Here is a 17,403-nt window from a genome sequence, read left to right on the forward strand (position 1 = left end):
CATTTTGGCAATCCGTTGGCTATGTTTAGAATGCACTTTTTAATGAGTCCGTAGATACAGAACAGTTTTTTACGGAAATAGTTGTAAAGTGATCTGCATAAATCCAAGGACTATCGTTGGAAGCACCATATGGACATTTTTGATCTATATTTTATTTAGTTGAATAGCCGCGAAACGCTAGCTGAGGCTATTTTAGATTTTTGAACTTTAAATATTGAAGCAAACTAACTAAAAGATTGGTTCAGTGCGTCACTGCGTAGAGCACTCACGTATAACGGCCTATATACCTAAAAAGTTTTTTTTTAAGTAATATCTCAGGGACAGCTAACTTGAATGATCTACGGAACATTACGGCAGTCCTTCCTACAGCAGTTGAGCAGTTAAATTTGCCAGAAGTTACTACTAGCTCGGTCATAGATAGCATCAATCAATCCTCAACGGTGTGGAATTCAAGGTAGAGGTGCACAAGTTGCACATTTAAAACAATAAGCAATACTTTGTCCAAAAGTCAGAACTTGAACTCAAATAATTGTACGAGCAGTTAATAGAACAGGTTACTGAACCAGAGGAAAGGAGAATGAAGTGAAACTTCAACACTTGCACATCATGCTTGTTAACGGCAAATGTCTGTTGAGGAAAAATAACTTTTTTAAAAAAATCCTCGCTCAATTTTACAGCGCTATTGCTGTACGCTCAAGAATCTTCAAAGTTTGAGGAGAGTAGTGGACAATCTGAAATTTAGTGCGCCCTCGCGTGTAAAAAGTTGAGAGATTTATTGGGGTTTAGCTAGTGTTGCGTGAAAGTATGCGGATACATAGTTTGTAATTCGAGAGCAAAAAGAAATCAATTTGGCGCTTAGAAGCGATCTTTTAATCAAGTCCACAGGACACTGCCGCGTTCGACACTGACGCCAAATTTAATAGCAATAGAAATTCTAAAGATGCTCTAGAAGCGGCTCAGATGAGAAAAGGAGGCAATATCTGGGAGCTTGTCGACAGAAACACATCAGTCACTTCTTTAATCTTAGCGTAGAAGATATGATGTCGAAAGAGTCAATTTTAAAAAAAAAATTAGTTTTGACATGGTTCAAAGGAAGGATTGATGGCGCCATTTTACGTGCATCCAATCTTGGCGTATGAGGCACCAGACGCAAACTGGGCTTTTTAATACGAAGATGGCGCATTCTTGGCCTGAAAACAAATCGGTTTGAGACAAAAATGAGGTTGTGAAATCGACAGTGCGTGCTACCAGATTGGATTAGATAAAAACTGCATTGAGTCAGATAAGCATATGCTGCCCAAAAATGTGAGACTGCATGACTGACTTAATCTACTAATGACTCACTCGTTCAATAAGAAGGACTCAAATATTATCAGAAATAAGAGCATATTTGATGTCAGGATTATTGATAGTCATGATGTTTTTGGCACAACAGATGTTTTTCGTTACTAAAGAGGTCAAGTCAAGGTGACGGGTTGCGGCAATTTTTTGAAATATACCGACTGATTGATGTGTTGAGGTGACTTTTTTTTAGTTCTTCCTTGTAATGTTTGGTTATTAAATCCTCTCAAACGAAGTTTGTAGCAATTATATTAGTCCCGTGTTCTTTTTTATGCGATTTTTCGCTTGACCAATTTTTTGTCTGACCCTTTTTGACTTTTTGTCCTCAAAAACGAAATAAATAGGTAGCGCTTGGAGGGCATGAAGTGACTGTGCAGCTGTCTTAGAGCTTTCCGCCTTACTAGTCTCTAAGTATGCGATTCATCGAAAGTGTTTTGAGGATTCATAAATTTATGGTGTGAAGAGCTGGTCTTAGCGTTTGGAACACCCCCCCCCCCCACCCTCATTCACCCCACCACCTTAAGAACCCTCCCCCCCCCCCCTCCAATCACCCCTCCCCCAATCCTGATCCTTACCCTGGCGATCCTCCTCAGCCTGCCAATTTGGACCCCCGTCTCGTGCGCCCCCTCAATGCACGCCCTAATGCTAGCATCCCTAAGCCCCAGTTGTCTACTACCGAAGCCAACCGCTCGCCGGTCGTTTGAGAGCAATTCGCCCGAAGTTCGTCGATTATGTTTGTGTTTAATAGCCGCCCTCATCTTCTCGGCCGGCTATTATAGCGCTCCTATTTCTACAATTCAAAGAATTTGAATTGTATTGGGGCGCTGTCTTTTTTTTAAGACCTGTTCCAACATTTTCATGGTTTTTGAAGTCAAATTGTAGTAGTGATTTTGGTCACGCCGAAACAGGAAGTGGAGCGAAAAAGCGAGTGGTTTTGCGGCGTGAAATTTTTTTTGCTCTAAATTTAAAGTAGAGTGAGAAAACGGTGTTTGAACAAAAATTCGCTTTCTCGCTAGTGGTTTTTTTGTTCACATGCGGCAATTTCACTTTGATTTTTACTGTTTTTTCGATTTTTTAGATCGTTTTCTTTTCTAAATGGTTTTGCCAATCCATTCATAGTCCGTTTTAGGTCTAGTTTTTTTAGTCAATCAAAATTTTTTGAATTGTACATCAGGACTTGTCCTGCTATGTTTTTTTTTGCTTGTCGAACTTTTTTTCGCTTTACCTATTTTGCCGCTTTTTCGACATTTTACGTGAAATCTTTTTGACTTCCCTAGGCTAGTTTCGCTCTTCTATCATTCTGCTCAAAGTCCTTTTAAACAGCAGCTGCTCAGCAAAGCAATTCAAAATGAAGAGAGTCAGTATAAAAAAATCAAAGTCAGAAATAGAAACGGGATAAACCCATAAAGCCCATTTTTAGATGCCCCGTACTTGAACTTTGTTCTCATAAGTTTTAGTTACTATCTATAATGCTAATTGGTATTGATACTAGACCATGTAGTCTCTCACTCAGAGACAGGAGTATGTTCAATTACGAAATTACATCAAAATAAATCGCACTTAAAAATGTTATACAAAAATCAATTTTTGTTGATATTTTTGTTTCTTTCAATCCCAATAGAGTTATGGGAATCAACGGCAGCTATTTTCCGGCAATCTGCCGGGTTTGTTTTATTTGCTGAACGTAGATTTTTTGATTTTTCACTGCGATGTTAAGTTATTTACTCGTTTTGTTACTCTTTTTTATAAGTTTTTTTTTGTAGATGATATATTATTAATAGCCGACCTCATATTCTCAGCCGGCTATTATAGCGCTCCTATTTTTTTTTACTTCGTCGAACTTTTTTTCGCTTTACCATTTTGCCGCTTTTTCGACATTTTGCGTGAAATCTTTTTGACTTTTCTGGTCTAGTTTCTCTGGGTCTTTCCCATTTTAGCCCCCCCCCCCCCCCCCAGCTTAGTGGGCATGTAACCTATAGCCCCCCAGATGAAAATTCATAACCACCTCTTTAACACAAAGTCGGAAATCGATGAAGGCGAGCCACTGAAATTAATAACCACTTCTTTAACACAAAACTAGAAATCATTGTAGGCGAGCCGCCGGATGATGACATGGGCTTGCCCATTATAATTGATTTTAGTTGACTTCTCATAATCGCATTTCAGCTGCTACAGAGATAATACGAAAGCATGTTTCTCGAAAAAACCTGGACCCGTTCCATCAAATAATGACGGCGATTGGAAAATTCCAGCATTCGATACTGGAACAAAACAAAAACTTCTAACCAACAATTTTAAGCATAAATGACGAATTTAATTGTATACTATAACTTGATTTTTTTTAGGGGGGGGGGGGGGGGCTATAATTTTCTGGGGGGGGGCTATAATGGGAAAGACCCGTTTCTCTCCTATCATTCTGCTAGAAGTGAAATTGAACATCAGTTGCTCAGCAAAGCAATTCAAAATGAACAGAGTCAGTATAAAAAATTGATTTCAGAAATAGAAACGGGATAAACCCAAAAAGCCCAATTTTAGATGCCCGCTATTTGAACGTCGTTCCTATAAGTCTTAGTTACCATCTCTTATGCTTATTGGTATTGATAGTAGCCCCTGTAGCCTGTCTCTAAGAAACAGAAGTATGTTCAACTACGAAATGCCATCAAAATAAATCGGACTTAAAAAATGTTTTTGTTCAAAAATCTTTTTTTTTCAGTATCTTCTATTCTTTCAATCCCAATCATGCTTATTGGAATCAACGGCGGCTATTTTCCGGGTATGTTATTGAGATTTTCACTTCGCTCAAAAAATCGTGCAGGTTTTTTCTCATTATGTGAAGTGTGCTTTGTTAGAAGTTTAAACTAATTAAAGCTTTTTGAGAACATAGTGGAAAAAGTTTAACCAAACAATTAAATTATAAGATCGGTGTGTGATTTTGGCAGGATTTTTGACGCTTTTCTTTTCACCGTTTTTGGGATACAACAGATTTATCACTCAGCTGTTACAGTGCTCTTCAAACCTAGTAAGTTGTAGTTTTGACTAATACGAAGAGCATATTTTTTTTCAAATTTTTATGGGTATTTTCAATTTTTGCTGAGAAACTTGTCTTATCTGTAATTTTTTTCTGAGACTTAGAAAGACTTAGATGTTCAGTTGAGTTGATCTTTGATTTGGCTTCGGTAATTAGCTACTCTTCGTGCTTAATATGCATAATCCCCTGCCTCCAATTACCGTCAATATATCGTGAAGGGTTTTTTAATTTCGGGGCAATAATAGGGAAAACATAAAAATTTTTGCGACCTGTCCGTTGCTGCTCAAAAGCGTTGTTAAGTTCATCAGCGACTAATTAGGTTTGCGTGACGTCGTTTTTCAGGGCAATGTTGTGTTTTGATTTGTTAACTCATATGGCTTATCCCTTTCAGAAAATTCTGCGATTGAAGGTCATTGAGTTCATCCCTCTTAACCCCAAAGTTAACTTATTTTTTTTATAATTATACTTTTTAGGGACTACACGTGATTTTTTTTTTGGATCCCGATATTAAAATTGGAGGCTCGTGCCTGTAAGTCTGCGGGCTGTTTTAAAAAATTAAGTAGGATCTTTTGGTGGTCATAATCAGATCAAGGAAACGAGATTGATGAATCATCTTGTAAAATAAAAATTTTGCAGTTCTTTAACGCGTTTTTCTTGCCCATAACTCTTAATGTCATCATATCTGTTGTGACTAATATAGATTGATTGATTGATTAAATGTTTCTGTTGAAGTAGATACGCAGTGATGTGGCAGATTTGTGACCAGGTTTGTGTCCTTTCTATTCTGTGCTCATTTGCGTATTGTCTTGTCTGACCGTTTGTACTGAATCGTTCTTGTGACTCTATCTCTTATGTTTTACCTCAATTAATCTTTCACAAGCAGTATCCCAAGCTTCGTGGAAATTGCATCAAAGGAAAACTAGCAGCATAGAGTCACGTCATATGCTCTGTTTTTTTTTGTTTGCAGGAATATTCAACAATGGACACCTCTTGACTGTGCAGCTGCAAAAGGCTGGACCAGATGTGCCAGAATCCTGCTGGAAAATGATGCTCCTGTCGATGCTACCGATAAATCCAGCATAACTCCCCTTTACCTGGCATGTCAGAATAATCACCCACAGATGGTAAAGCTTCTTTTGGACTACGACGGTTCGCTCGAGATCCGATGCAGTTCGAATGGCAAAAACCCCCTGGACATCGCCATTGAATCACAGTCTAAGTAAATATACGCTGAATTGTCATTGCGAGCTTTCTCTTAGAAATGACTTGCCAAAGATCCTTATTTAAGAAAGAATTTTTTGTGATAACAACTTGCCATTAATTTGATTATGGAAACGATTCTAATTAAAGGTATATGCTAAGCAACATTTCATGTCCTGTTCGAAAACATTTATTGGAAGCTCACAATTTTTTATTAGATACTGGTTTTAAGAATTACTCTCCCATTTCTGGTAAAAAAGAACCAGCTAAATTAGGTACTCATCATTCAGTGATTTGAGCATGTTTTTGATCAAGTTATAAATTTTTGATTTGGTTTTCTCATTTTTTTCGTTGCCAAATTTCACGAGACTTGAAAAGACAAATTCAAGACGTGCCCCATGTTGAGCTAATCTTTCACCCTGAATCTAGCGTGACAAAAAGAGTGTTACGGTCGCTCTGTAAATTTGCATGCTCGTAGTACCAGAAATAGAAGCTTACTATTTTGGAAACGGAAAAATTTAATAAATTAATTCTTAACTTTTTCTTCAAAACGTTGAAAATTGTACTGTTTCGACAGGGTAACTCAGAAATGAAAGCTTTCATTTTTTTTGTTTTTAATAGCCGCCGTCAGCCTCTCAACGGCCATTAAAAGTGAGCGAGCTTCACAACCGCTTTCCTTTTTGCAATCTAACATTCGGATTGTATTGGTGCTCTGTCTTTTTTACGACTCGAAGAGGAGTATTGGTGGAGCGTCTTTTTTATCGATGATTTTTTGGATTGTATTTGAAACAGGATGTAAAAGTCAATGCTGTACGTGAAAAATAAGTGTTTAGGTCAAACGGCTGAACGAATTGAAGATCAGAGAGAAGTGAGAATGGTTTTTTGATCATGCCGCATTTTCGGGAGAGAGCGAGAAAAGTAGGTGTGAAAAAAATTTCGCTAAGCGAGCGAAATTTTTTGTTCACATGCGGCTTTTCTCAATTAGTTTTGTCTTGTTTTAATTAACAACCATATTAACAAGTAATTGTACTTTTAGGAGTATTTTTGACCATCTCAACCATATATTAGAGATTTATATGCAATCTTAAGCTATTTTTGTGATTTCACCGTTTTAGGGACTTTTCTTAGCGGTTTTTGTACACTTTCTCATGTATTTAAATTCTCTGGTGATTTTTTTGGTTGCAATTAGTGTCTATGTTGCTTTCAGTGGCCTCTTGATACCCTTAATTTTACTTTAATTTTGTTTTAGTTGATGTAAATAGGCTAATTTTGAAATTGGCTAAATTTCCTATTTTCATGTTTTTCGACTATTTCCTGTTTTATCTACCTTTAGAATATCGTATGTTTAATTGTTTAATTAGGGTTGCTGGAAGGGTTATTGTTACTAAGTGAGAGCAAGGAAAGGTTTCATAGCACATTGTTTCATAAAATATACTCATCAGTTCTAGAGTTTTTGTTGTTTTTCCTTCGTGCTCATGTTTAAGTGTTTTTCAGTGCGTTTGGATGTTGCGTGGGTACTTATTAAATAAGCAGGGACTGTTCCTGAAATCGTTTTGACAACATGTTAGTACTCAATATTTTTTAGAAAATAAGTTTCACCTTTTGCTATGTATTGTTGGTTATCTTTCCCCAATCACTTGATTTTGATTTGTAGAACACAATTGAATCATACAAGACAATCTATTTAAAACAGTGCTTTTGTTGTCGCAACATTATTTTTCTAACTGTTTCAATCCCAAAAAGGCCGTCAGCGGGGTCAACAGTGGCTATTTTCGGCAATCTGCCGGCTTTGTTTTCTAGCTGCAAAGTTGTAAGCTGAGCGTAGCTATATTGCGGTGCTCCTGTTTTTTTTTACAATTCAAAGAATGTGAACTGTTTTTGGGCGCTGTCTTAAGACTCGAAGAGGCTTTATGGTTTTATTTTTTATTGAGCAAGCAAGAAAACCCAATTATCAATTCGAATAGCGGTGAAAAGTTAGAGGGAGGGAGAAAGAGGTTCTTTAGTTCATGCCTTCTTCTGAAACAGAGCGAGAAATTTAAGTAAAAAAAATTTTCACCAATCGAGCACTATTTTTTGTTCACTTGCGGCTTTTTCAAGCTGATTTTGTTTTTAATAGCCGCGAAGCGATAGCTGAGGCTATTATTGGCCTTCTCTTGGTTTTTTATTTATTTCGTCGCCATTTTTGTTACGACCATATGACGTCACAACCACTTCAAATCTGCTTTTTGTTCATTCGTTCATGCAATTTCAACTGAATTGCGTGCGTGACGTCATTTTTCACTCTTAGTGGAGCTAGTTTTTTTGTTCATTCGGGTGATTAAATTTTTGGTCACACGTGACTTACCTCACTCTCAACAATGACTTCCTCACTCTGAAATTGAGTTTTCTTTGCTTTAATTCAAAGAGATAAGGTCAAATGAGTGCATGTCACTCTAATTGAAGGTTATTTAAGAGCAACTAATAGCAACAGCAGTAAGTTATGCAGGTTCTCAATCAAAATTTTAACATCTCAGCCCCTAATGAAAAGAATAAGTTTCTTTTTTGGTCCGTCTGTTTACCTTCTCTTTGAGACTACAGATCTATGAAGCTATTGCGGCTATTTTCTGGCAATTTGCCAGCTATGTTTTAAAATTTCTGTTGTTTAAATGTTTATTTTAGACCAAATTTATGATTTGCAAGTTGTTTTGATATCGTTTCGAAGGTTTTGGTAATTGAAGGCAGTTTTACGCTAATTTGAATGTTTTTCAACTAATTTTCCGGCTTAAATGCTATTTTAGCGATTTTTGGCCCATTAATGCTTTACTGCCTGATGTGCGTGAATTGAAGTTTTGTGCCCGTAAGCATTTTCTATTACAAATTAATTACGGATTCCTTGGTACCAAGCAAATTTTTTCTTTGAGTTTTTACACAAAGTTGCGAAAAGTTTAGGTAGTTAAAAGTTTTCTTTTTTTCTTAATGTTTGTCGCTTTATTTCAAAATTTTTGTGGCTTTTCTGAATTTGTGTGAGCAATAAAGTTTACTCGATTACTTGAAACATTGTTTTCTTTTTGTATATTTACCTTTTTAGAAATTGAAAACGTAAAGGAATTTCTGTATTTTTTCGATTTAAAATACTAATTTTAGTTTTTACTTTGCTGAAGACTTTTCTCTTCTTTAATGCTCAATGCCATCAGAAACTAGTTTTTTTATGGGCTGCTTTCTGGCAAAGACATCTTCGGGTCCTTTCGGAATTCTTCCGAGCTGGTTTTTTCAAGATCACACTTTTTCACGATTTTTGAAGATAAATTTAAGTGATCTTGGTTACGCCAAATCAAGTGGAGCGAAAAAGCCAGTGGTTTTGCGGCGTGAGAATTTTTTGCTCTTACTTCAAAGTTTAGTAGGAACGCGGTGCTTGAACAACGGTGATTCGCTATCTAGCTAGTGGTTTTTTGTTCACATGCGGCATTTTCACTTTGAATTTACTGTTTTTTCATTTTATCCGATCGGATTTTTTTTCTAATAGTTTTTCCCAGTCCATTTGTTGTCCATTCTAGGTCAAGTTTTGTTGTTTAGTGAATGAAAGTTCTTTGAATTGTAGTTCAGGAATTGTCTTTCTAAGTTTTTTGTTTCATTGTCTGACGCTACTTTTTCGTTTTAACTTTGTTCACACCGCAAAGACGGAAAAAAATCAATTTTTCAGTCGTTTGCTTGATTAGATTTTGATAATACGTGACTTACCTCACTCATTAAAATGACTTCTGCACTTTAAAACTTTATTTTTAATAGCCGCGAAGCGACAGTTGCTTTTATTGGAGACATCGTGATTTTTTTTTCAACTCGTCGTCTCGATCGATTTTTCGTACGACCTGACTTCTTGGAATTGACTTTTTTAATGACTTCTGTGACCTCTTCTGCTTTGCAGTTAAAATTTGTATGCGTGACATACGTCATTTGTTCTGCTTTTAGGTCAACTGCGTGACTTACTTGACTTAATCAACTTTAAATTTTATGAACGTTTACTAGTTAAAGGTCAATAGTGTGCATCTAAGTCGTGGCAAACGTATATGCCCCAATTCTTGAGTATTAGAGTGTTGAGTGTGGATTTCGAATATTTATTTTGAAAATTCTCCAGTAGGGTTTTCCTTATAGCGTATATGTCTCATAAAAATGACAGTCCGAATTTATCCAAAAAGTCTAGTGGTCTTTTAAAAGACGACTATCTTATTTCTGTAGTTGTTTCAATTCATGGAAGGCCTCAAGCGTCTATCGCCGCTATTTTCCGACAATCTGCCGGCTATATTAATCAGTTTAAAGGCAAAGGAACGCGTATGTGGAATGAATGCCCCTAATAAAAAAGGTTGTTTAATATATTTCAGCAAACCTTTTTAATTTATTGATTAATGATTTTTACATAATTTTTTGAGCGGTGTCAGAAGTTTTTTCAAATTATTGATCTGTATCTGTTTCTATATGTATTATATGGCACGCGAGTCTATTTCGCAGGTACTGTGGCAATATGCTGGCATTGTTTCGTCTTTGTAGCTGTTGTCTTTACTCATAACTTGCGGTTGGTTGCTGTCTGATTTTAATTGCTCTCGAACAAGCTTTGAAGCATTTATTCACTTTGTCACTCTTGAAATCTTCATTTTTACGTGATCTAAATTGCTCTCATCCGAAGTTAAGGTATTCTGCAAATATAAGGGCTATTATTGTAAGCAAGCAAGAAAGCAAAGTAGTTGTGGCTTACTGGTAAAGGTATCAGACGACAGTCTGGGAGGTCGAATGTTCGAGACATCTTTGGAATTGTTTTTAGACTTTCTGGTCTTGGTGTTTCCTGTTTTTTTTTCAAAATTCTCTTTTGGATTTGTTATATTTTCTTATCTTAAAAAAGAAATCCAACGCTTTTTCTGCATTTATTTTTATCCAATGGATTAGGTAGGGATTATCCAATTGCGATCAGGTAGGGGACAAATCTGCTAGTTTTCAAGTTAGTTGTTTTGCAGATTTTATCATGAAGCTTTTGATTTTGAAGACATAAGTGTGTAGAATAAGACAAATTGGAAATTGTTTTCGTTTTTCCCGAAGTTCATGGAATGGTCTGGGAGCTAAAAAACGAGGCGTTTAAGTACGTGAATTTATCTGAAGAGATTTTAAAAATGCGAAAATACTCTCAACAAATTTTCGTTTTTTTCTGCATGCGGCAATTTAACTTGTTTTCAACGATATTTCTACACGAATGGTACTGATGTTTATGCATGTGTTCTACTGGTTCTTAGATGTGAAAGTCTTTGTACCACCAATGGCCAGCTAAGAGTTTTGTGACCAAATGCTATTTTGTTTCAAAAGTCAGTGACTTCTTACGTTATGCCCTGTCTGTTCTAGTTATTGTCATGTCACTTGGTATCAGTGACAAGTCTCATTGGTTTTAAATGAGGCATAAATGACTCGCCTTAATTGGATGAGTGTATTTTGCTTAGCTTTTTTAACTTTGACATTACCTGTTTTCAAAAAGTTTCTGTCTATTCTTTAGTTTTGTCTGTATTTTCTCTTCTTTTGTTTTATTAGCTTTTTTAAGAAAGTCCCCCTAGCTAGTTTGACTTAATTGAAGCTTTTTGAAGTTTTTTTGTGAGCGAATGCTTTTTTGTACTTGGGCACTTTTTTCATAAAATATTGATGAGTGGGTTCTTTTAGTTGTTCTTTTGTCCTGGTATTTATTCTCATGAAGGACAGATACTATTGGCTTTCTAATGAGCAGTAAGTGGAGTTAATTCACTTTGTTAGTCGATATCTTTTGGTTTTTATGACTGGGACAATATTTTTTTAATAAAATATATTTTAATATACGAGTCTTACTCGTATTTGTTGGTTTTTGTTTCTTACTTTTCCTGATGATAGGTCTCATCAACGTCCTAATGCTCATTTGGTTCAATTGATAGCTAGTTGTTTTTTCTTGGATACCATTTGTTTTTAAAATTTTCAAGTGAATTTTTTGAATATTGCCTGCAGTAGTAGCAATTATTTTAGTCTCCCAATCCACCCGCAATACACGAATACACTCCACCCCCGCTTGCTCACCATCGTCCACTCCCTACACCTCATTCCACCCGAAACCCTGCACGCACGCTTGAGTCCCAGCACCCACCCCGCTCCCTCCTCCACGCTCCACTACTCCCTTCACCTCCACTCCCCTCAATTGATATCTATTAATCTTAAGCTAACCTCCTTCGATATCTGGGGCTATTATTGGCCTTCTTGGTTTTTTAAAACTCAAAGAATTTTAATTGTATTAGGGCGGTCTTTTTTAAAGATCTGTTCACACATTTTCATGATTTTTGAAGTCAAATTGGAGAAGTGATTTTGGTCACGCCGAAACAGGAAGTGGAGCAAAAAAGTGAGTTGTTTTGCGGCGTGAAATTTTTTGCTCTAATTTTAAAGTAGAGTGAGTAAACGGTGTTTGAACAAAAACCCGTTTTTTGCTAGTGGTTTTTTGCTCACAAGCGGGAATTTCACTTTGGTTTTCGCGGTTTCTTCAATTTGTTGGATCGGATTTTTCTAAATGGTTTTTCCAACCCATTCATAGTTCATTATAGGCCTAATTTTTTGTTAGAATCAAATTTACGTTTCTCGCTAGTGGTTTTTGTTCTCGCTAGCGGCATTTTGACATTGATTTTCTGTTTTACTGGTTTTTTTGGGTCTTTTGATCTGATTTTTTTTGAATTTTCCGAATTCACTCATAGTCCGTTCTAGGCCTAGTTTTTTGTTTAGTCAATTAAAATTCTTTGAATTGTACGTCAGGACTTGTCCTGCTATGTTTTTTATTTCGTCGTCAAGATTTTTGTTACAATCATATGACGTCACAACTTCTTCAAATCTGCGTTTTGTTCATCCGTTCATGCAATTTCAACTGAAGTGCGTGCGTGACGTCATTTTTTGCCCTAAGCGGAGCAAGTTTCTGTTTTCATTCGCTTGATTAAATTTTTGGTCACACGTGACTTACCTCACTCTCAAAAATGACTTCCTAACTTTAAAATTGAGTTTTCTTTGCTTTAATTCAAAGAGGTAAGGTCAAGTGAATGTGTGTCATTCTAATTGACAGTTATTTGAGAGCAACTAATAGAGACGGCAATAACTTATACAGATTCTTAATCAGAATATAACATCTCAGCCTTCAATAAAGAGACTATTATTTTGGTCTGTCTTTTTTTATTATAGCTGCGAAGCTGTAAGCTGAGCGTAGCTATATTGCGGTGCTCTTGGTTTTTTACAATTCAAAGAATTTGAATTGTTTTGGGGCGCTGTCTTTTTTTTAAGATCTGTTCACACATTTTCATGATTTTTGAAGTCAAATTGGAGTAGTGATTTTGGTCACGCCGAAACAGGAAATGGAGCGAAAAAGCGAGTGGTTTTGCGGCGTGAAATTTTTTCGCTCTAATTTTAAAGTAGAGTGAGAAAATGGTGTGTGAACAAAAATTCGCTTTCTCGCTAGTCGTTTTTTTGTTCACATGCGGCAATTTCACTTTGATTTTTACTGTTTTTTCGATTTTTTTGGATCGGGTTTTTTCTAAATGGTTTTCCCAATCCATTAATAGCTCATTCTAGGCCTAGTTTTTTGTGTGAACCAAATTTTCATTTCTCGCTAGTGGTGTTTTGTTCACATGCGGCATTTTGACACCGATTTTTTGTGTTTTTTTAATTTTTTTTATCTGATTTTTTTTAGAAATGATTTTCGCAATTCACTCATAGTCTGTTATAAGTCGTTTATTGTTTAGTCAATAAAAATTCTTTGAATTGTACGTCAGGACTTGTCCTGCTATGTTTTTTGTTTCGTCGTCTGACGCTCTTTTTTCGTTTTACATTTGTTCACTCAGCAAAGCTGAAAAAATCAAATTTTCTGAACGACTTCTTCCTCTCACTAACGGCATTTGCGCGCGTGACGTCATTTCTCACTCGCTTTAGCGAAAGTTTTTAGGTTATTGGCGTGATTAGATTTTGATCATACGTGACTTACCTCACTTAATAAAATGACTTTTGCACTTCAAAACTTAAGTTTAATTTGAATTTGTTTAAGGTCAAAGGAACTCCTATGTGCAGTAAATGTCCCTAATAAGAGGCTGCTGTGGAATGAATTTTAACAAGCTTTACTAATTTATCGCTGAATGTTTTTTAGCCTAGTTTTTTGAGCGGTGTCGATTTTTTCAATTTAGATCTGTATCTGTTTCTATCTCTATTATATGGCACGCAGGTCTATTCTTTCGCAGCTCTTCCGGCAATCTGCCGGCTATGTTTGTTTTTTTGAGACATCAGATCTACGAAGCTATTGCGGCTGTTTTCTTGCAATCTGCCAGCTATGTTGTTTAAATGATATTTAGCACCAATTGAGGTTACAGTAACTTATTTGTATTACATGATAATTGCCAGAGAATGAGAAAAATTGGAACCTAGTAACAATTGACAATCAACACCTAGAGTTCTTTCAAGTGGAACCAGTTTATTGCTTCAAATGTGCATGCACTGTCTTTTTTAAATCAATTTCTTTATTATAGCTGCGAAGCTTTAAGCTGAGCGTAGCTATATTGCGGTGCTCTTGGTTTTTTTGTTTCATTGTCTGGCGCGCTTTTTTCTTTTACATTTGTTCTAGAACATTCCGTCTCTTGACTTTTCAAGTGGCTTTTTCACGCTTGATTTCTTGCTCTCTGCGCTCTTATTTTTAAATTATATCTGTTGCTAAAACAAAAGTGATTTAAGATCCATGAGTGCAAGTGCCCGATAGCCGAGTGGATAATGTCTCCGTTTCTTACACAGAAGATCAGTGTTCGAACCTCTGAACTGTCAAAATAGTTTTGCTCCCAAAAGTGTTCTCAATATTACACCCCGTTGACTTTATCTTGTGAGTTTTTCAGGCAGCGGCAATAACTTTTTTCAATTCACTTCTGTATCTGTTTCTATCTTTCTTTTAGGGCATGAAAGTCTATTTCGCAGCTATTCCGGCAATCTGCCGGCGGTTTTTTTAGTACATTTCTGGCGACATTTCTTGTTCTTGTGCTTTACTAAAGGAGGTGTGGTAATGTGCGTTTGTGCGCAGTTTTCCGATCCCGCTCATCCACATTTTTGACTGCATTGTCTACCAAATGAAGAGAATAGAAAAGATATACACAAAGCAATGTTTGAGTTAAAAAAAAACCTGTTACAAATCGAAACTACTGAAAGAATTATATAGTGCCAAGCCTCATTAGAGATGCCTTGCCATTAATAAGACTACAATACAATACAAACGACAAAATAAACAAAAGAAAAAATATTTAGGCAAAACTCAATATCTATTTTTAAAAGCACATATTAACACATTCGAAGTACCATGAAAACTAAAGATGAAACCTAAAATACACAAGCTGATTTGTCCTTAATAACAAAGCAGATGCGACCTGACCTTAATGGGACTATATAATCAGTCTACATAAGAAAAAAGCGCGAAGTCATAAAAAATCACAATCTTAAAAACTTCTACATAGATTTACTTGTAAGTCCTCAAGAAACAAAATGGCACTGTCTTCGACAAGAAAGTGGATGGTACCTCTGATTGATTAGACTACGTTTCAAGTTGACAAAAGGAATATAAAAGAAAAGTTCGAAAAAACATTGAATCTTTTGAAAACCAATAACGTCAAAATTATAAACCATTAGCTATCAACTGACAGCATTGAATAATTTTTTCAACCGCTTAAAAAGAGGCTATTCAGACCTGTCATTAATCAGAAAATTTCTTACGACTACTCAAAGAACAAAAATTACAGGGAGAAACAAGAAAATACCAGAGAAAATTGTCGAAGTGTCCAGAAAAATTTCTCTACGATTAATCAATCGGCCAAAATTGACTGAACAAACAAACCCAATTGAGTATATTGTTTCTCCCCCAGTAAGTGGGATCGAAACAGTAAAAATAGTTGGCTTTTTCATACAATTAATTTGAATATGAAATTCGTTTACACATTTTGCAATCATCTTAGTCTATTTTCTTTCTTATTCCCTATTCTAATTTGTAGTCCAATTGTAATGGTTATTGTTAGGATTAAGTTTTTGCCGCATTAAATATCATTGCGGCTGATAAAAACTGACTTATATGATAACGCTTTCAGTTCATAATAATATACTCTGCCAAACTCTGTTAGCCACGATTGATGGTTCTGATGCTTTTTTAAAATTGAGATCAACTTATCCTTGTTGATATTTAATTCATGTTTGGTGCAATGCGAGCTGGCCAAAAATATTGACATTTAACATGCAAGTCGCTGACTCGGAGAGTGCGTTCATTAAATTCTGTCTAGCAAACTTTACACTAGTTAATTCATCTGATCTGTTCATCTCATGGTTGGGTCCGGTAACATGTGGATGGGTCCGGTATCAAACAATGTGAATACAGTTAAAGTATTTGTTTCTTGAGGTAAAAACAAGTCGAATTGACTTTCGTGTTCGCAGCCAATTTATCAGTGGAATAAAAGGTAGTTCAGAGTTGACCATGGGTATTTGAAAATTGATAGTTTAATTGCTGTTAAAAAAGTTATCCCTGGGCGCTTTTTTCAATTTTGAAGGAAATTGTCTTCCGTTTGACTTAAAATGTACATGTAAAGCCTTGAATTTCGAGTCAATGAGATTAAGAAGTGTTTCAACGCTAATTCAATAAAATGTGACTCCGTTTGAGATTTACTGGTCAAACTCTGATATTTTTGAGTCGTTGTTAAATGAAAACAGATTTATGTTCTATGATATGCTCAAACTGATTATGTAGCTTAAACTTAATAGTTTATCAATAGCCGCGAAGCGATAGCTGAGGCTATTAGTGGCCTGCTCTTGGGTTTCTTCACGACTCGGTGAGGAGTATTGGTTTTCTTAAGGCTTTTTAACTGGTAGTATCATTTGTTCAGGCGGTATTTTGACCTAATAGTGAAAGTGAGTAAAATTTGAGGTGTTTTTTTGTACACTTATGTACATTGTTGTGCACATACTAATCCGATTTTGGCTGTTTTTGTCAAAGTTTTTTAAATTTTTTTGTGTGAACTTTGAGTTTATTTACGATAAAAATTCTTTAGGTGCACCATCGGTGTTTTTTGTTTCGTTTTGTTGCTAATTGAATTGTTCTTCCGATAACTCTTTAAAATTCATTGGAAATTTTAACCATTTTTGAACATGTTTTTTCAAATTGTTTTTGTTGTTTCGCAATTGAGCTCTTTTCGCTTCTTACTGAGACATTACGAAGATGGCCATGTTTTGATCATAAACCTCGATTGCTTAAAAACAAAAAATCCATGTTTTACCTCAACTTTTTCATTTTGATTTTTAATTTGAGTTCCCAATTTAGTTTTTTCAATTTTCAGAAATTGCGAAGTAGTTTTTTAACCTTTTTTACAGTGTATGTATTGTCCACATTCTACAATGTTTCTTTCTAACATTCTCCTAAGACCTATTGTTTTTTAGCCCCGCCTCATTAAATTGGAAACCATTGTGTTGAACTAATAATTTTTGTCTTTTTCTTTAAAATTTTTCTAAAGTTTTTTTGTTTGCGATTGCTTTTATTGCAAGTATGGCATTGAGGTTTTGCTAGCTTCTTTTACAAGTTTTGGGCAACATTCTTGTTCTGCGTATATGCTTTTGGTTTTGTTTTGGTAACATACAATTTTTTGCATTTGAATATTGTTCTGTCTCTTTAGTCTTTTTCATGATTCATTTCGATTTCATTAATTTTTTGGTCATTTACTTTTCTTGCGTTCCTTGTGATTTTAAATTAAATGAAATTAAATTAATAAAAGCAATCGCAAACAAAAAATATAGAAAAATTCTGAAGAAAAAGACGAAAATTATTA

At 35.5% G+C, this 17,403-nt stretch overlaps 1 protein-coding gene across 3 annotated transcripts in view; it reads left to right on the plus strand.

The window, feature by feature from the left end:
* The window catches only part of LOC142336229 (transient receptor potential cation channel subfamily A member 1 homolog), a 150,618-nt gene that overhangs the window by 46,634 nt on the left and 86,581 nt on the right, over positions 1 to 17,403 (plus strand). For all 3 annotated transcript variants that reach the window (XM_075384906.1, XM_075384907.1, XM_075384908.1), the window contains exon 9: positions 5,337 to 5,588. In XM_075384906.1, coding sequence (XP_075241021.1) covers positions 5,337 to 5,588 — 252 coding nt within the window. The remainder of the gene's footprint in view (positions 1 to 5,336; positions 5,589 to 17,403) is intronic.

Source organism: Convolutriloba macropyga, chromosome 3 (assembly GCF_964194025.1).
Source record: "Convolutriloba macropyga chromosome 3, txConMacr16.3, whole genome shotgun sequence".
In the NCBI taxonomy this organism is placed as follows: domain Eukaryota; kingdom Metazoa; phylum Xenacoelomorpha; order Acoela; family Convolutidae; genus Convolutriloba; species Convolutriloba macropyga.